Source organism: Oncorhynchus clarkii, chromosome 26, assembly GCF_045791955.1.
Source record: "Oncorhynchus clarkii lewisi isolate Uvic-CL-2024 chromosome 26, UVic_Ocla_1.0, whole genome shotgun sequence".
NCBI classification, from domain to species: Eukaryota; Metazoa; Chordata; class Actinopteri; order Salmoniformes; family Salmonidae; genus Oncorhynchus; species Oncorhynchus clarkii.
Window position 1 is genome coordinate 16,891,834 of NC_092172.1, and position 22,117 is coordinate 16,913,950.

The following is a 22,117-nucleotide window of genomic DNA, read 5'->3' on the forward strand; positions in this document are numbered from 1 at the left end:
ACCAAGGCAGAAAGAGATGGTGTCTTCTTCCTGTAAGGCTGGGATTAATCCTAGCACGCTGCCAGTGAACAACAGCCACTGCTCGATCCCATCGACTGACTAGGGCCTCTTTAGGACACATAACTTCCCTGTGAACACACCTCCTCTAAAGTTCGCCCTGCATGCTGGTGTGGATCATTACAATGATGGGCATGGTTTATTACTGTATTTGGGGGAGAGGGGGGCTATAGTTTGGATATCTTTAATATCTGCAAACAATAGTATTACATTTCGCTTTTAACTAGATCGATAAAATATAATTGTTTAATTTATTTTTGTCTATATATGTATTTAACGTTATGTTAAAATAAAACCACTGACCTCTATCAATAAATGAAGATCTAATCTCCAGTCTTGCTAGTATTGCCTGTTTCTCATGTTTTATTCTTCACCACTACACTATGTATAGTATGCTGCCATGTTGTCTCACTCCCAGTGGACTGTGTGCTTACTAACAGCTCATCTACTATTGCTTAGGGCTCTTATTTTCTTCTAGTCAGAAAAAATACTTTCTACTGTCAAGCTCCGACATCCCCAGTGATTGAAAGCTGGTGGGCATGGAACTCTCAGAGTTGCTCTCAAAGCTGCAGCAATGCCTGGATTCACACAGCCGACTCATGATGAATAGAGTAGTGCTAGAACAAAGGGACACTTGTTATGGGTTTAGATGCCTTTACCAGACTTGTATTTGGCCACAAAGACTTCTCTGCCTACACAATTCATTAGGATTTACATGAATGAACTCAAGGATGTATTGCTCTAGGTGACTAAAAACATGAAATCCCCCAATACATTTATAGGGCTTTTATCTAGACATCAAGTCATCATTTGACAACCACAGAAATAAGCAGGACAATTTCTCATACCACAATAAAAGGCTGGACACTTTTTTTCTGATTCTTTCTTTCTAGGTTTATATAAAAATGTAAATTAAACTCAAAAAACCTGAATGGATAGATACAAGTATTTGTCAGATGGGTCGTTCCACGAAGAGTGCCTTTTGATATTTTAAGTAGAAATTGTCCACCAATATTGATTTTAAAAGCCTGTTATATTCAATGAAGTGCCCTTTAATATAGACCGCATGGAGAATTCAATAAATCAGATTTTTGAATATGAATAAAGGCTTGCTAAAGTGCCAACCCTGTGTCACTTCTAGGAAGACTTCAACCCATTTAATCCAAACATTTCTCCATCATTGTAAATCTCTAGCTATTTTAAGTCATTTCTGAAGATATTTATTTCATTTGATTAGTGATTAATTTACATCTGTCCCTCATTTTAAGGTCAACCCTCTCGTTTGAATATGTTGAAACTATTCCTTTACAAAATAAACCTTGAACATCTAATAGTTAAATCATAGTGTAAAAGCAGGTGAGCTGGTTCTACTTGTTTGGCCATTTTCTGTTTTGTGGTAGAAAACTAATGGGTCGAGCATAACACAAATAACCCTGTTACCCATAGATAGACAGGCTAGAAATGTTTTAGCAACTATATTTTTTTGTGTGAGGTCAACCCTGATACGAGTAACCCAGAGAATTTATTTGGTTCTTAATAGGCACTAACTATAGTATTTTTTTTTATTTAACCTCTTGAGATGGCAAAGTGTTGAACATGTGCTCTTTAGGACAGAATGTCAACATTTTGTGAAATCACAAGTTACACTTCTAAAAAGGCATCGAATTGGTGGAAGGACCCAGATACTGTACAGGTAAGATTGTAATCTCTTACCATTACTCCTTCAGCCCAATTCTACATTATGATAGTCTACTTATTCACAACAGATTTTCTGTACATTCATACATAAAGTTGTAAATTACAATCTAAGTACTGAGCTGATTTCTCAATAAATTGTAAGGCAAAGGTAGTAGTGCCACAAAATCACATTAAGTCATCGAGAACACAGGAAAGAGAACATATTGTGCCACAAAGATAAGATTTTGGAAAAAAAAGGATATACTGAAAATACCAAAGAAATTAAAGTATTCAAGTTTAGTATTCTCATTAAATAATCTTAAATATAATACAATCATGTATTCATATCTATCAAACTACAAATCAAAAAAATATATTTTTGTGCTGTATTCTCTTGAGTCATAATAACATAATAACTACTTGTACTTCCCTTCTCACTGGTTCATACTAGCACCTATCAGTGTCCCTCCCTGAGATGTGTAGGGCGTGGCCCGTCCCAGCTGAGAGAGCGGGGTCTGCTCCAGCGGTGGTGGCCACATGGCAGGGGTCTGCGCTCCAGGGCCCTAAGGGCCACTCTTCTGGCCACCTCCGCAGCAAACGTGGCCCCCCTCCCTGCCAGGCAGACACAGGCTGCGTCTGGGGCTAGCGCAGATGCAGATTGGCAGCCGGAGCCTTCCTCCTCCACAGGTTGTCTCCCTGACCTCTCAAGGTTCCTCTCGCAGTCAGAGCAGATCTGAGACAGAGCAGCGGCAGACAGAAACAGATTACTGTACATTCAAATAAGATACCGTCAATAGTCAGCCTCAGAGCTCAGTGTTGCTATTGGTATGTTGGCATCACCATGGACCTTAACTTTGCATATTTATCATCATGAATATTATCCATAGAATTACTGTTAATACAGGACTCATTATGAGGTATCATTCACCTCCCACTGCAGAAATACTGCCAATCATTCCCCTACCTAAAACTATCCCACTGTGTCCTCTGTTGGTGAGTTGATATCCATTTCCGTGTATTAACCTACCGGTACACTACTGAACAGGTGTCCTGCTGCTAGCTTGTCTCTGCTCTGGTACTGGCTCAGTTCTCTAAACTGCTGGGTCTCTCTAGAACTCTCCTCTTGGTGTGGGGCAGGGAGGGTCTCCCCACTGTAGGGGAGGAGAGGGCTGATGGTGGTCAATGGGTCAGAGTGGAGAGGATCTGCACTACCCACCTTATCCATGACCTCTATTGACTACAACTAGTTTAGCTTCACCTCACTGCATGTATCCATGTCAAAACAGAGCCTGTCTCATTACCTGATGGACCAAATGTTGATGGCTCTGTTCGTCAACAGCCCTCTAACCAAATGCAAATTCTGTCTGCTTATTTTGGTAAACCTTCCACGATGTCCCAATCCCTGTTAAGCTTCTTGTTGACCGTGTCTGCCAGCTTTGTGTACACAACTGGCTCCTCGGATATTCCAGTCGCATCGTTAATGTGTGCCCTTTTGTGCCGTTTCAGTCCGCCGGGATAAACAGGCTCACAGATGCAAAATTATTCCAACACAGATAATTAGCCGAAGAAACAATCACAAGTATGAATAATAATCTGCATTGGGAACATTAGAACTTTTAAACATGGGAACAGGGGGGATTCTGGGCACCAAGGGAAATGAGCTTATCAAATAAAGCTTGGAAAATGTGCAGTGAATGAAATAAGTCAATCATTTTAATGTGAGAGAGGAGCCCTGAGGAGAATAAATAAGCAATCGCCACATCATGCAGGGAGAACAAATGAGCATGGTGCACAATTAGGCAAGGTCACATTCTGTTGGAGCTGTGAGCACGGGGTGCGCTAATGAGCTCCGTGTGTGTGTGTGTGTGTGTCTATTTGTGTGCAAGAGTCCTGAGGGAGGAAGAAAGGAGAGAAGAAGAGTAAGAAATCAAAACCTCTTTCCATCAAAATTCTGATGATGTACAGGCTCCTTTAAGGCAGACAGATAGACAGATAAGGTGAGGGACAGGCTTGAAAGTGAGAGGGCTATCAGACTTCTGGGCCAAGTAGACATGTAGTCAGGCAGGCAGTCAGACAGACAGAGCAATAGGCAGGTGTGTCAGCCAGACAACAGGCTGTTCAGTAGGAGCCACGTCACAGGCTTTCAAAGGAAAATCAAAGTTATTAACTATTCAATCACATGAAGGGGAGGTGAAGGTGTGAAAGGTTGCAGACCAAAGCACTTTCTCTCCCGCGCATTAAGAGCCTGGTCCAGCGCTTCGGTGCTCTGTGTGGAAGAGAAATAGATTGCCTCCCAGGAAGATGACTGCTCACACAGTCTCTTTTCACCTTTTTCTCCTGTAATAACAGCAATCTGCTGTGAAAATCTAATCCCAAGTACCATTTACACTGCATCTAGATAACTTCTGCTTGGGAAAGCGGATGACATGAATATTTAATTTGCTGATATCCAAATAAACAGCACAAGCCATCAATCAGCAGGCCTTCTAACAGGAAGTGAACTGGAAAGGGACATTGATAATGAACACCATGCGTAGAAGGAAATGCACATCACATCAGCTGCATGTCTTTATTAATGGCTACTGGCCATTAGGTCTGGGAATTGCCCGGCACCTCGCCATACGATATTATTGTGATACTTAGGTGCTGATACGATGTGTACTGCGATTCTCACAATTCTATATGTATTGCGATTCGGTATTTGTGATCAAAACTCGTTTTCTCATGACTCTCGTCACTGCAGCAGACAGTGACGAGAGTCATGAGAAAACGAGTTTTGATCAGTCATGGAGATAAGTGCAGAATTTTTTTGCTCCCGCATTAAAAAGAAAATGAAGAAAAAATACTGGTGTTTTAGTGTAGGTACAGCCAACTAGCGCACAAATTATATTGCGATTTGGTCAAAACGATACGATAGATTGTAAAAAATGATATGTAACTGTATCGATATGCACTAAAACTCCTAGTCATCCTTATCTACAACACACTGCAGTGTACATGGCCCTTACAATCACGAGTGTACAAGTGTACAAACACTCTAAATGTGGATAACCCGACCCGTATGACATATTTATGACAACAAATCAGGCATGAATACTGTCCTTCATTTAAGTAATAGCTATATCCTAGCCATTAAAGTCAGATGGCTGCATCCCTCTCTCTCTCTCTCTCTCTCCTCTCCTCTCCTCTCCTCTCCTCTCCTCTCCTCTCCTCTCCTCTCCTCTCCTCTCCTCTCCCTGGCCTAATTCTCCCTCCTCAGTGGCAGATAAGAGGATCAGCAGTCCCTCCATATGCACACATATCTATGGAGTGGATGTCAGGTCTCAGCTTGGCTCTAGCTCTGAAAGCCCTGGTAATGACACTTAATGAAAGCTGGGGAGAAGAGCCAGGCATGCATAAGGAAGGAGAGGCCCAGTGTCCTCCCACAGCACCCTCCTCCTCCCATCAGTCCTGCTCAGGCCCTCAGACACCATAAATAAACAAACGTAGTGCGTGCGTGAGAATGGACGACAGTTCCCTCCGCTCCTCTCATGCCATTCACTTATTTATCTATTTATTTGTATTTACTCTCTCTCTGGCTGCTTTTAGAGCTCCTCTGTGTTCTCCCAGCTCCCTACAGGCTTCCTGGATGTCCTGGAACATTAGCTGAGTGAAGTCGCAGTCATCCAGTGGGCCTTTATGGGCTGAGTTTGCATCTGCCCTCCATCGGTATCAGGCAAGGCAACACACACACAACACACACACAAACACTTATTAGCCTACAGTACGCTCTCCAGAGCAACGTCCACCCAATGCCTCAGTGCTCCTCAACTTCATATTGCAACTTTTTAAAATGTTTTTTTTAACACTCAGCCAACCAGTTAAACTAACTGTTCTTTCAAAGCAGGTTTTAAGTTCTAAAGGGTCTTTTGGTACATTACCCACCTTGCGTAAGACGTTTGAGAGAGCTCAGTGTGGCGTGCTGTAAGTGACAGCATGATGAGGTTAGGGCCATGATGAGTGTTGAGGCTCCGCTATCAGAGCAAACACAGGGAATGATGAGATAGAATAGATCCCACTCACTACAAGCCTCTAATCAGCACAGTCAGCACAGGGCTCTGATTGGGTTCACACAACCAACCTAGTTGCTTCCTCTCTCCCTCCCTCTATCTCACACTCAACAAAAGTTATCCCACCAATCAGCCCTAACTTTACCTCATTTCAATTTAGGAGGAAATCAGACGGGAACGTATTACAGGGAAATGCCACTGAGCACAGGACTGGCTTACTTTAAAGCGAGGAGGTATAGGCAGGGCGAAATGAGACGGCTTCAACTGTCAAACAACCAAATGGAGCACAATTTCACCAATAAATCGCCTTTTCTCAGCATGGCATATAAAATGCAAGTTCAATTTAAAAAATATATAGTCGGTACCATGGCAATGTGTGGGTGATGTCTGTCTGAGTGTCTAGACTCGTTTCTGAAAAAAGACATGACTAAGACCTGGCTGGCCCAGAGGAGAGGAGATTGTGTCCTTGGATGGCTCTGCCTGCCTGCCTGTCTGTCTGTCCATCTGTCGGTCTGCCTATCCACCAGTCTACCTGTGCTTGCCTCTCTGTTTGTCGGTCTGCTGTCTCTGTTAGGTGGGACGATCAGACCTGATAGGAGGCCAGACTAGAGGTCATCTCTAAGCCCTCCTCCAGTCCTCAGAGTCAGAGCACCAGGCTTTTGATTACCACCGTCCATAACCACCTCTAGGATTTCCTGCCTGACTGCACAAATGCATCTTCGGTGTTAACAAGCCGCAGTGGTCCTGTGGGGCAGGAAGGGCCAGTGGCGTCTGGGCCCAGGCGTGAGGAGACTGCAGTGGGGGTCACCCAGGGTGCGGAGGGGGAACTCAGAACAGCGAAACTGTTCTACTCTGGGAGATGGAGAGAGTGGCTGAGACAGGCTGGGCTGCATTAAAGGGGGGTGGGGATTTGAAACACCAATCTGCAGGCTTCTCAGAGGCTCTCAGGCCACTGATTTCACAGCCGGACGACACGGACCATTAGCCCCAAGAAACACAGAGAGGCCTATGCTAATCCCAGAACAACAGAAATCAACATGGCTGCCAATAGCTCTTATGAGTTACAGACGGGCTCCCACTCTTAACCAATACTGTCTGAAATGTGTTGGTGATTGTTGCTATTGACCCATGTCTCAGCTCTACTCTAGAAACACACAGAGAGGAATTCACTCAGTCCGGGAGGTCACTGCTTTGTCACTGATGCTGTCTCTAGAGCCCCAGCAAAGAAACTAGTGAGGAGTTAGAGGACATGTAGTCATTTGCCTCGTATGGACCTGCTGCAGCTTGTTCCTGGAGAACTGGGAAGTTGCCAGGGGATGGACTAGAGCCAAGCCCACTGATCCAGTGTCTCAGGTCAGTGTCAGTGGTACAGTACTCACTCTGTGTGGAGCAGCTGGACAGGAAGTCTGGCCAGGGCACTGCGCTGGTGCTGGTCACTCATACTGGCTTGAGAGGCCTGACACAAAAACAAGTGACATTACGCAATAGAAAGGAACAATGCTCTTCAATTAGTGTTGTTATATTACAGTATATCAGGGTTGTAAATGTGTGGAGGTCTGACAGTGTTATCCAGTGTGTGTAACTGTGTATGGTACGTACTCTGAACCTCTCGGCTTCAATCCTGCTCTCATCCAGCTCAGCCTTCAGCCTCTTCATCTCCTCCTGCAGACCCTCCACACTCTCCTGCAGGTGACTGGACACACAGGTAATAAACCGGGTCACAACTCCTGGGTGGCTCCATTTACACTTATTTCACAAGTATAGCATGTTCCCTGCTCCATCTAATCTAAAGCCACCTAAAGCCTGTACACTTGTTAACCAGTGCTCGAAACATGGGGACCTGATCATAATAAAAAATTGGGTGGTTTGAGCCTTGAATGCTGATTGGCTGACAGCCACGGTATATTTAAGCAATAAGGTCCGAGGGGGTGTGGTATATGGCCAATATACCATGGCTAAGGGCTGTATCCAGGCACTTCATATTGCGTCGTGCTAATAACAGCTCTTGGCCATGGTATATTGGCAAGATATCACACCCCCTGCTTAAACATAGCACCATTTATCACTATCATGTCTCCTGTGAATAAAATGTTCATTTATGAACATTTGAACATCTTGGCCATGTTCTGTTATAATCTCCACCAGGCACAGCCAGAAGAGGACTGGCCATCCCACATATGCTCTCTCTAATTCTCTCTTTCTTTCTCTCTCTCTCGGAGGACCTGAGCCCTAGGACCATGCCCCAGGAATACCTGACATGATGACTCCTTGCTGTCCCCAGTCCACCTGATCGTGCTGCTGCTCCAGTTTCAACTGTTCTGCCTTATTATTATTCGACCATGCTGGTCATTTATGAACATTTGAACATCTTGGCCATGTTCTGTTATAATCTCCACCCGGCACAGCCAGAAGAGGACTGGCCACCCCACATAGCCTGGTTCCTCTCTAGGTTTCTTCCTAGGTTTTGGCCTTTCTAGGGAGTTTTTCCTAGCCACTGTGCTTCTACACCTGCATTGCTTGCTGTTTGGGGTTTTAGGCTGGGTTTCTGTACAGCACTTTGAGATATCAGCTGATGTACGAAGGGCTATATAAATAAATTAGATTTGAGATTTGATTTGAACAATGTGTGTCGAACAATAACAGGGCAGGCTGGATGTGTGTGGAAGAGCTCTTACTCCTTCTCTGCAGTGAGATGGATGATCTTTTTGCTCTGGTCTTTGATCTTAAAGTTCAGTTTTTCATTGCCTTGCCTGTCGACAGGGTTAAGACAGGGTTAATGCTGCGTAGTGAATGTAGAGTAGAAAGTGACTGGGTATCAGTGTGTGTGTGGAGTTAGGTATGCTCTTACTTCTGCTCCTTCACCCACTGGTTGACGTTGGTTACCACCAGCTCACTCTCCCTGTGTAGAAGAGAACTGTCTGAACGAGCATTTCCCAGAGACTGGCGCAACACCTCCACCTGAGACAGCGAGGGGGGGGAGAGAGAGAGAGAGAGAGAGAGAGAGAGAGAGAGAGAGAGAGAGAGAGAGAGAGTGTAATGAGAGTCTACAACTCTAACAGTGTCTATCTGACATATCTGGAGGTTTTAAGGGTTCACTACCTCATTAGCTGCTGTGCTGTACTTGTGCTCCATGGAATGGAGCTGTGAGTGTAAGGCCTCCACCTGAACAGAGACACATGATCAAACCCCTGCTGCACATTGTAATGGCTATACAGCTCATTTTCCATTGAGAGGTGATTACTAACGATGCTGTTTGGCCTTTCTGTGCCAGTGCAAAGTGTGAGGATATATGTCATAACTAGAGCCAAGAGGTTTTCATGAGCACATCAATTGATCAGGAAATCTTTGGGCCTAGTTACACAGTAAGGCTACCGGCTATAATAAGGGCCCAGAGTTTTTCCTGATCAGTTCACATGCTCAGCAAAACATCCTATCTCTAGTCATAAACCCTACCAGAATGTCCCCAGAACCCATTGTGTAAGTGTGTGTCTGACCTGGGCCACCTTGGCATGGTAGTTCTCTTTGAGAGAAGCCATCTCCACTTTCATCAGCACCACCTCCTCCTCCCGGATCTCCAGGGCTACCAGCTGCTCCTGGCCCCAGCGCTGAGACCTCCCCAGCTGGGCACTCAGCTCTGCCAGCCTGTCCTCACAGGACCGAGTCTAGGTGAGAGAGGGATGATACCTGTCATTGGCATTTCCTAATATACTATTTGTTCTAATTTCTGAAGACTGATGGACCTTTAAAATTAATGATGAACAATGAGTCACAGCAACATGCAATGTATATTCATGAGGGTTTCCTATAACCCTGCCCAGGTAGGAAACTGGGAAACGATAGTTCATTAGGTAATTACATTGTAGTGAAATCCTCCATAAACATCTCCTAGTAACATTGTCCTGTCATAGTCACATTCATCTGACTCTAAATCACTCTTAACAATGCTTGCGTCTGCTAACATGCACATGTACATGTTGAGCCACTACATCAAAGAACTGCTCAACATAAATTACAAGTTTTTCTTTATAGGAACAATGTGAAGGACAGCAGTAACCAGTCCTCCCTAGCCACATCCCCTGCCCTATCCTCTGTCTGCTTGGCTGGGACACACGGAGGCTGTGCAGTGTTCACATCCCCCGCCCTATCCTCTGCCTGCTTGGCTGGGACACACAGAGGCTGTGCAGTGTTCACATCTTCCGCCCTATCCTCTGTCTGCTTGGCTGGGACACACGGAGGCTGTGCAGTGTTCACATCTTCCGCCCTATCCTCTGCCTGCTTGGCTGGGACACACAGAGGCTGTGCAGTGTTCACATCCCCCGCCCTATCCTCTGTCTGCTTGGCTGGGACACACGGAGGCTGTGCAGTGTTCACATCCCCCGCCCTATCCTCTGCCTGCTTGGCTGGGACACACGGAGGCTGTGCAGTGTTCACATCCCCCGCCCTATCCTCTGCCTGCTTGGCTGGGACACACGGAGGCTGTGCAGTGTTCACATCCCCCGCCCTATCCTCTGCCTGCTTGGCTGGGACACACAGAGGCTGTGCAGTGTTCACATCCCCCGCCCTATCCTCTGTCTGCTTGGCTGGGACACACGGAGGCTGTGCAGTGTTCACATCCCCACCATAATGACCTTTCCACAAGCCCAGGGAGCACGCAATGCAGAGGAGAGGCAATACATGTAATGAAAGAAGCAAAGGCAATTAAAGTGGTGTGTGTGTGGGGAGTGGGGGTGAGCCTGACTGGAGGCTCCAAACTGCAGTACTGCAGCTCTGTATTCCCCCTAACCCCTGTGTGACAGCATCGCAACCCCAGTCTGATCCTCCTCTTGCTGCGTTCACCTGCTAATCCGGACAGGTTTAGGACAGCCGTGCACACACTCACAAACACCCCCCCCCATCTAAGATACACATACGTACAGTATATAGATACACATCAAGCACATAGAAAACACAGACACCACACACTGATGTTAACACATTCACACACGTAAACACACACACGTTTAGGTGTGTGAAATGAGTTGCTCTCCCCCAGCCCAGTGTCTTCCCTCCCCAGAACCCAGCCATACCACACGGCCAGAGAATCATTACTCCCTTCCTCTGATCCCACCAAGCAACCAGCAATTATTTATAAAAGTGGAAAGTAAAAACAGACAACCAAACACACACACACACACACACACACCCTGCTGCACATAATCATTATTTCTTGTGGGACGGGTTGTGCGGGGAGGGGGCAACTCACACTTAATTTTCTCTGGCGGAGTTTGCTGACCGCAAAATGACAAGGATCCTCTTCCTAAACCAATTAAGAGGGCAGAGCGCCGCTGTTACCATGCAACATTGACAGCACTTAAGGAGGATGACGTGAGACCACAGCGATGAGCCACAGAGATGTGCCCTCGGCTAAACACACATACAAACACATTGTAGAGAGGTTTGGCACTGCAGGACAAGCACACGCAGCTCTTATGTGCCTGTGTACACAAACAAAGTGCTTTGGATTTGTCACAACACAAACACAATGCTTAGAATATTTAAACCATAAGGTCTCTTAGACATTTTCACATTTTCAATTGAAAACCTGTTACTACATTTCTGTACTGTATGAGGCCTTAGAGTATCTCAGATAAACTGTGATTTATATTTTGGCTATTATGTGAGGCAGTTCCTCTAAGCAAAACTGTGTGTGTGTAAATGTTTGTGTCTTTGCAAACCAAACTCTTTCTCTATGTATGTATGAGTGTGTGTGTGTGCTGTACATGCAAACTCTTTCTCTGTGTGTGTGTGTGTGTGTGTGTGTGTGTGTGTGTGTGTGTGTGTGTGCGTGTGTGCGTGTGTGTGTGCGTGTGTGTGCTGTATATGCAGACTCTGTGGGGGTCTGGGAGAGAGGTCTCATTATCCAATCAGCTTTAGGAATACAGCCCCGGACACAGAAAGGGCACTGCTACAAGTCACACCTCTTTGCTATACAACATAACCTGCTCTCTCCTGTAGTGGTCAATTAGTGTACAGCGCGACCTGTGGAGGTTAAGTCTCTACTTCAGAGGGGCTGTGTGCTCCACACTAATGACCAGGCATTCTAAGGGTGTAGTGTTCATTTCCAGCCCTGGGTATATATTACACTAGATAACCCCCTTTCCTATTATACAACACATAAGGTTGAAAGATTGAGCCATCACACTTCCAATCTTGTGATGGTGTAGTGGTTGGCTACAGGCTATAACAGTCTAGGATTTAATGTGAGGTTATCTGGTCCATGACCTAATGGTTGGATACAGGCTGTAACAGTCTAGGATTTAATGTGAGGTTATCTGGTCCATGACCTAATGGTTGGATACAGGCTGTAACAGTCTAAGATTTAATGTGAGGTTATCTGGTCCATGACCTAATGGTTGGATACAGGCTGTAACAGTCTAAGATGTAATGTGAGGTTATCTGGTCCATGACCTAATGGTTGGATACAGGCTGTAACAGTCTAGGATTTAATGTGAGGTTATCTGGTCCATGACCTAATGGTTGGATACAGGCTGTAACAGTCTAAGATTTAATGTGAGGTTATCTGGTCCATGACCTAATGGTTGGATACAGGCTGTAACAGTCTAGGATTTAATGTGAGGTTATCTGGTCCATGACCTAATGGTTGGATACAGGCTGTAACAGTCTAGGATTTAATGTGAGGTTATCTGGTCCATGACCTAATGGTTGGATACAGGCTATAACAGTCTAGGATTTAATGTGAGGTTATCTGGTCCATGACCTAATGGTTGGATACAGGCTGTAACAGTCTAAGATTTAATGTGAGGTTATCTGGTCCATGACCTAATGGTTGGATACAGGCTGTAACAGTCTAAGATTTAATGTGAGGTTATCTGGTCCATGACCTAATGGTTGGATACAGGCTGTAACAGTCTAGGATTTAATGTGAGGTTATCTGGTCCATGACCTAATGGTTGGATACAGGCTATAACAGTCTAGGATTTAATGTGAGGTTATCTGGTCCATGACCTAATGGTTGGATACAAGCTGTAACAGTCTAGGATTTAATGTGAGGTTATCTGGTCCATGACATAATGGTTGGCTGTCCCAGACAGACTAAATAGCTTTTTTGCCCGCTTTGAGGACAATACAGTGCCACTGACACGGCCCGCAACCAAAACCTACGGACTCTCCTTCACTGCAGCCGACGTGAGTAAAACATTTAAATGTGTTAACCCTCGCAAGGCTGCAGGCCCAGACGGCATCCCCAGCCGCGTCCCCAGAGCATGCGCAGACCAGATCACCGGGGGCAAACTACCTGCCCTCCAGGACACCTACACCACCCGATGTCACAGGAAGGCCATAAAGATCATCAAGGACAACAACCACCTGAGACACTGCCTGTTCACACCGCTACCATCCAGAAGGCGAGGTCAGTACAGGTGCATCAAAGCTTGGACCGAGAGACTGAAAAACAGCTTCTATCTCAAGGCCATCAGACTGTTAAACAGCCACCACTAACATTGAGTGGCTGCTGCCAACACAATGACTCAACTCCAGCCACTTTAATAATGGAAATTGATGTAAACATATATTACTAGCCACTTTAAACAATGCTACTTAATATAATGTTTACATACCCTACATTACTCATCTCATATGTATTTGTATATACTGTACTCTATATCATCTACTGCATCTTTATGTAATACATGTATCAATTGCCACTTTAAACTATGCCACTTTGTTTACATACCCTACATTACTCATCTCATATGTATATACTGTACTCAATACCGTCTACTGCATCTTGCCTATGCCGCTCTGTACCATCACTCATTCATATATCTTTATGTACATATTCGTTATCCCTTTACACTTGTGTGTATAAGGTAGTAGTTTTGGAATTGTTAGGTTAGATTACTCGTTGGTTATTACTGCATTGTCGGAACTAGAAGCACAAGCATTTCGCTACACTCGCATTAACATCTGCTAACCATGTGTATGTGACAAATAACATTTGATTTAATTTGACAGTGTCAGATCTAGAACCAGATCAGTGGTTATTGAATATTGACAATGAAATGGATGGTTATTGGTTAATTGCCATGAGGATGAATGGAAATGTTGATGTGTAGCTCCTCCTCTCTCACCTCGTCCAGTGTCTGTCTGCTGGCAGTGCGTAGTCTTTGGAGCTCTGCAGTCAGCTGCCTGGTCCTCTCCTCCTGGCCCCCTCTCTCCTCTGACAGCTGGGAGCTCCTCTGCTGCAGGCGGGACAGCTCACTACGTAGACCTGCAGCCTCACCACTCTGCTCAGCCAGCTGACCAGTTCCACCACACGCACAGCCGCACACCACAAAACAAACATCCACACAAAATATACATTGTTAGTCCCACTACACATTATTTTCTCCAGTCATTACCCTAAAACAAGTCGAGAGTTACTGTCATTGTTTTAACGTCAGTATTTTCAATACATGCCTGACAGAGTACCAGTGTGTAAGCAGGGCACCCACCAGCTCCATGCTCTCTCTATGGGATGCCTGGGTGGAGGCCAGCTCCAGTCTCAGCTCTCTGAGGCTGTGTTGTGCTGCTGCAGTGTCCCTGGTCCCCTGCCTGCTGCTGGCCTGGGCCTCCTCTACACACTCCCTCAGCCTGGACACTGTCTCCTGAAGGACACTCATCTGGAGAGGAGAACACACACATGGAACATGGGCCCCAAACTACACACAAAATACACTCATATGGACAGTATGTGACTGTGACCTCGTGGCTGTGGCCCTCCCTGCTCTCCAGCTCCCTCCTGCACTGCTGCAGCTGAGCCTGGCAGGCTGTCTGTTCCTCCTGCAGCCTCTGGGTGGTGCTCTGCAGCTCTACCACACGCTCCTGCAGGCACCCCACAGTCCTCTCCCGCTCCCTCAGCTGTAGGACAGACAGGAGACACACCCCTATCAGAGCTCCCATCAGGTGTGTGTGCCACTGTGTGTATATCAAGCTCAAAGATAGATGGGACTAAATCTGACAATCGCAGCACCATCTTAGCTCTCTGTTCCAGGATTAAGTAACATGGATGGGCAAATAGATGAGAGATCTGCACTTATATGCATGACAGATTTTAAATTGGGATTAAGGAGATTAATTTCAGGCCGTAATTGAGTGAGAAACTTTTTGATCAGATTGATTTAACTTTCTAAAGATATGAATTATGTGCTTCAATTAAATTTCCTAGCAGCTGAACAGTTGGTAAATTCCTGCGCTTCAAGCTTGTATCCCTTTGCCTAGTGGAAAACTATTATTTCACAAAATTCATGACGTGTGCAGATCTGACTCATTTCTCTTGCTTCCTTGGGGGTTAAAAAAATAATTACTATTTTTGAAACACAAATTCAGAGACAGAAACTAATTCAATTTGCGAGCATGGCTAGAGGGGGAATCTGAGTGGTTTGTAGATGAGTGTAGCCAGGCTTCAGTCAGACACTATGTGAGGAGAAGACACTCTCCTGATGAATGGATAAACAACATCCTGTAAAGACAAAAAATGCCTTTTGAAACGTTTAACTGTCAGCAAGCACAGGTTTAATTCATGAAGCTCACTGACACTAATTATTTGTGTTGGAAAATTGCCTTTAGTCATAAATCAACAGACAAACACTACAGTATGATTAACATATGTTGTGTGAGTGTGACATGCATTAGCAATATGTGTGAATTTATTGACTGCATATTTCTAGTTTAGCGCTAGTTTTTGGATACATTAGAATGTGTGTGAGCACCTGGTTGAGTGCTGAGTTGTTGACTGCACATGTCTAGTTGAGTGCTAGTTTTATATACATTATTATAAACTGGTTGGTTCGTGCCTGAATGGTGATTGTCTGACAGCCATGGTATATCAGACCACGGGTATAGCAAAACATTTATTTTTGCTGCTTTAATTACATTGGTAACCAGTTTATTATAGGAATAAGGCACCTCTGGGTTTGTGGTATATGGCCAATATACCACGGCTAAGGGCTGTATCCAGGCACTCTGCGTTGCGCCGTGTCTAAGAACAGCCCTTAGCCGTGGTATATTGGCCATATTCCACAAACCCCAGAGGTGCCTTATTGATTAATAATAGTGTTTGAATCTACCTGGCTGTGAGCTGCTTCCATGCTGGTTCTGAGCTGGTTTCTCTCTGACTCCAGCTGGGCCTCTCTCTCCCTGGCCCACTGGTTCCTCTCCTGCAGCTCCTGCTGCCTGTCCTGCTCCTGGGACAGCTCTGCCCGCAGTGCCCGGCTGGCATCAGCCTGCTCCTGCAGCTGGCACACAGAGAGACGACCACAGTCACACAGCCAACCAACCGACCACATGTTTACAGGCAATATTCTGAGGTTAGGCTACATTTACATTTTAGTCTTAACATAGGGGTTCCCAAACCTTTCCAGCCGGGGCCCCCCTTCCAGCATTGGGGAACATCTCGTACGAGCACGAGCCACGTCTATTTCTATGGGCAAATCAATATATTGATCTAGCGTAACGGGCCAACCTCTTTTCACGCCACTTTGATACAAAGTGATTTTCGTAGCAGGTTAGGAGAGCATTTTCGCTAAACCTAACTATTTTCCTAACCTTAACCTCAGTCGCCTAACCGGCTATGACAAATTCACTTTGGTATTGAAGTGGCTGTTCCTCTAGTGTAACAGACCCTAAGTGACTGGGAGAGGCTCCCAAAGGTGGTGACTGGTTTCAGGACACTGTTTGTAGGAACCTGTTGGTTGGTTGGATAGCTTTATGTGTTAATGTTGGGTCTTACCTGCTGCTGTAGAGTCCTGAGTGTGTCCTTGGTGGTGGTCAGCTCTGCCTCCAGCTGCTGAGTCCCCTGCTGGTGTGTGTTGGCCTCCTGCTGAGCACTGAGCTGGGCCTGCCTGCTCTCCCCTGCCTCCTTCTTCAGACTCTCCACCTGGGCCCTGATACACACACACACAGCCAGACACACCGTCAGTCAGGGGCTCCCAGTCTTTAAATGACCACTACTTTCAAACTGGCATGTTTGATACCTCTCTCTGCCAACGCTACCCCCCACATGCTGTAAACTTTGTTTTCACTATTGTTCACATTTTCAAAATCAAAGGGAATTTAATTTATCTTGTGATGTAATGCGAGAAACGTAATCATTGGAGAGTAATGCGTGTGTGATTGTGTCTGCCAGATTTAATCTGAGATTTAATCTGAGCAGGCAAGCCTGAACATTTAATGAGAGGACGTTGCACTAATTCTGTCTATGCGGTGCTTTGCGGTGTGGCATGGTGTAGTGGGGCGAGCGTTGGGCTGATGGGGCGCCGGGGTGTGAGTGATGGGATCAGAGCTGTGTGTGTGAGGGATGGCCAGGGCCTGTTTACCGCCAGGTGAAGCAGCTAATCAAATCCCAGAGAGCGGCCCAGTTCAGTGCCCTCTCCCTGAGACATTAACTCAGACCACAGCCAAGCATCAAAGCCCTCGCCTGCCCAGGGAGGGACACACCACGCGTTAGGGAGGGTGACGAGGGACACACCAGCAGAGTGTGAAGGGGGAACTTATACTGTACGTAGAGCAAAGTTTGAGGGTGGCGTTCCCTAGGGACATGTTCTACCAAGGAGTTGCCCCTCCTCTCTGCCAATATCCCTCCGATAAGCAACACCTTTAGACAGTCTAACACAAAGAGAGAACGAGCGATATCGAGAAGGTGGGCGGGGGTTGAGGGGTAAAGCCCTTCCCGGAGTGAGTGAGTGTTTGAGAGTGTGTGTGTGTGTGTGGGGGGGGGAGGCAGAGCCTTCTCAGTGCTCACCTCCCTCTCCCATTGACAAGGCGGCCGCAGTAACAGCAAATCGATGGCTCGTGAAGCCCCTGCATCCCCCCTCTCCAGTCTGATCAATATCCCTGGCAATTAGAATCCCCTATCTGCATGGCTGTGGGGACCTCTGGGTGGCTCGCCAGCCCACAAACACCCAATTTAGTCCTCAGCCTATCACTTAATTACTAAATCCTCCCTAATGCCTATTGGCAGGCAGTGGGCGCACTCCAAGCGGCGGGACGGCTGACTGAACAGGAGACCGTTGGCAAGGTGTTGGTTAAGACGCTCCCATCTCTCTTCTCCTGGCCAGTTAAACATCTGATTTCACAAGAGGGCCCCGACCTGGAATGATCTGCCTATCGAGCGGCCGGAGCACACACAGCCCAGATGGACAGGGGGGAGGAGGGGGAGAGCGGGGGAGGCAGCGTGCCAAGGGTCACAAAGCCAAAACACTTTTCTCTCTTTCTCTCAGCCACTAAGATACAGACAAGGTTGAGAGTGTGTGTGAGGCACAGTGGGTTTCTAAACACATTTAACATCAGATGGGTGTTTTTTTTCACAGGCATTATTTAGAGTGATTGTTTGAGAGGCTTGTCTGAGTCATAAAGACACTGTGGCCTTACTGACCAAAAGGTTCAGTTTGGATCTAAATGGGAATAAGACAGTCTTACAGACTCATGGCAATCAGTAAATACTCAAGTCACTGTTGAAATAATGGCTCAGTGAAATGTGAAGGATTGTGGTTAAAGACAGGGTTCATGACATGCTGTGTGCTAGGTGGTAGAGGGCTGCAGGTCCCAACAGAGATCATTGAGTCGCGGTCGGCATTTTTCATCCTGCATTCATCATTCATCAGACAGACAACTTTGGGATGAATTTTGATGAATCTTTCCAAGGAAATTAACTTAAATATAATTAGGCTATAGTTTACTACATTGCCTAGTAATAAATATTGATCACCCATATTATTTTGTCTCTGTCGGAAAATCGTCCCGATCCTAAAAGGTAGGCTATTAAACGTAGCTCAAGAGAAAATGCAAGTGTCCTCTCTCTCTCTTCCACTCTGCTCTCTTCAAACTACGTCTAACCTATTGGCTGATATAGCCCAGTAATACTGATAGCCTAATATAATGGAGAATGTGAGGATCTCTGATAATTTAACCTGTTTCTTAGGTTATTTTTGCACATTCTGATATTGACTATAGAGCGCAAAATTGCTAGGACCATGGCTAGCAAACTAGCTGCATCACATACACCTAAAATAACATTGTGGGACTGCGGTTGGGTTCGGGACCAGTTCTTGCGGGAGCAGGTGGGAGTTAGACAGAAAGCCAGCGGGAGCGGGTAGGTGCGGTACGAAAAGCTGTGGGTGCAGGTGGGAATGGCATGAATAAATCAGTCAGAGGGCTTTAGGGAACCCAAAGCCCTGTAGAGTACCTGTAGCCCTGCAGCTCATGTTCTGTGGTGCGGAGTCTCTCCTTTAAGGTGCGTAGCTCTGCCTGTAGCTTCCTCTGGGTCTGCTCTGCCCTCACCACCTCTGCCACCCGCTCTGCCAGGTGTTCCTGTGCCCGATGCTGCCCCCCCTCCACCAGCAACACCTTCTCCTCCTGACGAGCCAGCTCCTGGGCTGAAACACAGACACAAACACATAGCATATTTTGATCATTTACTATCAACAACTCTATTATATTACATATCTTATCTGTTATCTTGGGTGCTGATTTGCCCTTCTTCTGCATCCATGCATGTTCCGTTGTCTCTTATTTTGATGGTCCCTCTGAGTGCATATGCATATGTTAGTATGCATGTGCGAGTGTGTGTGTCAGACAAAAGGCCCCAGGCTGTGAATTGATGGGCTGTTTCATTGCTGGCTAGCTGCTGAGGCTTCTGGGGCAGGCAGGACGTAAACAGGTGACCATCTCAGACTGCTCATTAAAGTCAGCCCTAGAGGCTGCACTGCTGCTGCTGCCACTACAACCATGTCACTCTCCTCTTTCTCCTCTTCCCTCCTTCCATCAGCATCACTCTCATTCCTTCTTCCTCATGCCTCTTCTGCTTTTTGCTCATGCCTCTAACTGTTTTTAGAACCTATTCTCCACCAAGGGAAGGAGAGAGAGAGACAAACAGACAGACAAAGAGAGACAAAGCAAGATAGAGAAATAGGGAGAGAGAGAGAGCTACACATGTACCTGACTACACTCTGAAACACGACTCCACCTGTATAGACACCAGTCACCCAGCTCACCCCCCAGGACTGTGTCCTCCTCCTACCCGTGTCCCTGCAGCGTCCCTGGGCCTCCTTTAGTTCCTCCCTGAGGGTCATCAGCTGGGTCCCGAGAGAGCCACACTCGGCCTCTCTCTGCTTTCTTTCCCTCCTGGCCCTCTGGACGTCAGCCTCCAGGCCCCTGACTGCAGCTGCCTGCCGCTCCACCTCCACAGCCCGACTCCTCAGAGTCTCCCGGGCCTCCAGCAGGTCAGCCTCCGAACGCCTCAGGAGGTTATCCCGCTTCTGCACCGCCTGGGAGGGAAAAGAGAGAAGGCTCAGTCAAAGTGTGAGTGTATGAACATATACTCCTGTGTGTGTATCTTCTTACCCAGAGTGTTCCATTTATGTGTGTGTGTGTGTTTTCCACTTTCTGAAGATCTGAGTGAGTATGTCAGTGAGTGAGTAGGTGAATGTAAGCTCTTTCTATCCTATCCTCCAGGTATGTTGGAGGTGAGGGGGCCTGGCCTGGCATCATGTCACAGTGTGTACCTGCTGTCTCTTGGCACACTGGGTGTGGGCGGCCTGCAGGTCCTGCTCCAGCCTGGCAGCCCTCTGCTCTTGAGCTCCCACCTCCTCCAGCCTGCGCTGGCCCTCCATCATGGTCTCTGCCTGGAGCTGCCTCCCAGCCTCTTGCAGCCGCAGCACCTCTGCAGCACACACAGTATACCGTAAACACACACATGGATGGATACACACACCCACAATGCAGTAAAAAATAAACGATGTATTCTATCGTAAACACAAAGTTATTGGTTGAGTTGTGTCATGCCCTCCACAGTGCTGTCCTTGAGCTGGGTGAGTCTGGACACCTCCTCTCTCAGCTGACGAACCTCCGACTGGCACACACTGAGGTCCTGGCTAGCCTGGGCACACTGCTCCACGGTCTGGGAGAATGCCTACACACACACACACACACACACACACACACACACACACACACACACACATACACACACGCACACCTGTCACACACCTATGACTATGCCTGAGGGGAACGGGAGGACCAAAGCCCCCCCCCCCCCCAGGACATCTCCACACCTGCTCAAGCGCGTTCAGTGAAGCGCCTGCCCCTAATTTGGCATTTCCACCATGACGGCATATGTATCAGAGTGTGGAGGAAGTGTCCTGTGTTTGGGGAGCACCTATCTGACAGGTGTCACATCCAATCTGCACAGACCTACTGATGTTTTAACTATTCAATTAACCAGCCAACTGCACTGTGTGGCTGCCATGACATATTTACCTAAGATAACTTGTGTGTGTGTGTGTGTGTGTGTGTGAGCACAGGCAGCTGACAGGTCAACATGTCACTGTCACTCTTCCTCCAGTAGTGTGTGTGTGTATGTGTGCCAGCCATCTCCCCAATGCTCTCAGAGCCTATCAAGCCAAAGCCAACAGCTTTGAGTGAAATATGTACATAAACATTAAGTTAAAAAGTATAATTCAGCCATGTTGTGGAGGGAAGATCCTGCCATCTTCCCCCTTCATCTCAGACCATTAAAATAACGAGTTGTCACCAGGCTCTGCTTTCACTACCTCCTGACATAGACACCCGTCAAGACAAATCCAGATTTCATGGCCACTTACAGATGTATAAATAGTCAAACGAGGTGCTCTAATCATCTATAAAACGCAGCTAAAAGGTTGCCAGAAGATGGCGGGCATCGTGGGCCAGCCGGGATGGGTAATCAATCTGGGCTGAGTCGGAGTGGAGCGGGGAGCGGTGGCTGCGCGCGTTAGGAGCAGGGCAGTAAATCACGTCAGCGTAGTGCGGGCGCTCCTCTGACACGCCAGCCACTCCAGCTGACACTGGGCCTGCTCGACAGCCTGATGGATCGCCCCACTACACTCCATTAAAGGCAAACAGGCACATGCACGCTGACATAACAAACAATTAGTCACCGTGGCCGTTATGGACGTTGGTTGGTGCGGGTCGGCGTCTGTCTGGCAATGGCTGCTCTGACTTCCTGTCTAGGGTCAATTTAAAGCCAGGGTTGGAATACACAGAACTACAGTGAACTTACTGAACATACAGTAGGACCAAACATTTAAGTATAGTTGATAAGTGAACTATTAAAGACGACTTTCTCTGGTCACTGTGATTTCACTGTTAGCAGGACTCCAGCATGAAGAGGTGAAGTGTTCTGCCCCTACTGTACCTGTTGTAGTTCCTGGATGCGGCAGAGCTGGGAGTCGTAGTCTGAGTCAGAGTGGATGTGACTGGCTCTGTAGACAGAGAAATCAGCTTGGCTCTTCACCACACTCTCCTCCTGTTCCTCCACC

At 46.7% G+C, this 22,117-nt stretch overlaps 2 protein-coding genes across 2 annotated transcripts in view; both read right to left on the reverse strand.

The window, feature by feature from the left end:
• Nucleotides 1-2,133: 2,133 nt before the first annotated feature.
• LOC139384708 (polyamine-modulated factor 1-binding protein 1-like) lies at nt 2,134-22,016 on the reverse strand. The gene is made up of 17 exons (XM_071129537.1): nt 21,994-22,016; nt 20,665-20,730; nt 20,324-20,481; nt 19,840-20,086; nt 19,006-19,195; nt 16,552-16,705; nt 15,890-16,057; nt 14,526-14,681; nt 14,276-14,443; nt 13,913-14,080; nt 9,278-9,445; nt 8,883-8,945; nt 8,632-8,741; nt 8,459-8,533; nt 7,383-7,476; nt 7,163-7,239; nt 2,134-2,467 (listed from the first exon to the last, which is right to left on the reverse strand). The coding sequence occupies exons 3-17, from the start codon at nt 20,432-20,434 to the stop codon at nt 2,377-2,379; spliced, it is 2,040 nt and encodes a 679-aa protein (XP_070985638.1). The 5' UTR covers nt 20,435-20,481; nt 20,665-20,730; nt 21,994-22,016; the 3' UTR covers nt 2,134-2,376.
• Nucleotides 21,471-22,117, reverse strand: part of LOC139384557 (early endosome antigen 1-like) — a 246,497-nt gene continuing 245,850 nt past the window's right edge. The window contains exons 22-23 of the mRNA XM_071129395.1: nt 21,994-22,116; nt 21,471-21,677 (exon numbers count right to left, since the gene is read on the reverse strand). Of these exons, the coding sequence (XP_070985496.1) occupies nt 21,471-21,677; nt 21,994-22,116 (330 nt within the window). The remainder of the gene's footprint in view (nt 21,678-21,993; nt 22,117) is intronic.

Bases quoted from the DNA above. Each gene is read 5' to 3' on its own strand.
- LOC139384708 (XM_071129537.1), bottom strand. From the start codon at position 20,434: ATGATGGAGGGCCAGCGCAGGCTGGAGGAGGTGGGAGCTCAAGAGCAG. The intron at 14,444-14,525 runs GTCACAGTCACA...TCTCCTCTCCAG, and splicing joins GGGAGGGCCACAGCCACGAG to ATGAGTGTCCTTCAGGAGAC. The intron at 8,946-9,277 runs GTCAGACACACA...GTCTCTGTTCAG, and splicing joins ACCATGCCAAGGTGGCCCAG to GTGGAGGCCTTACACTCACA.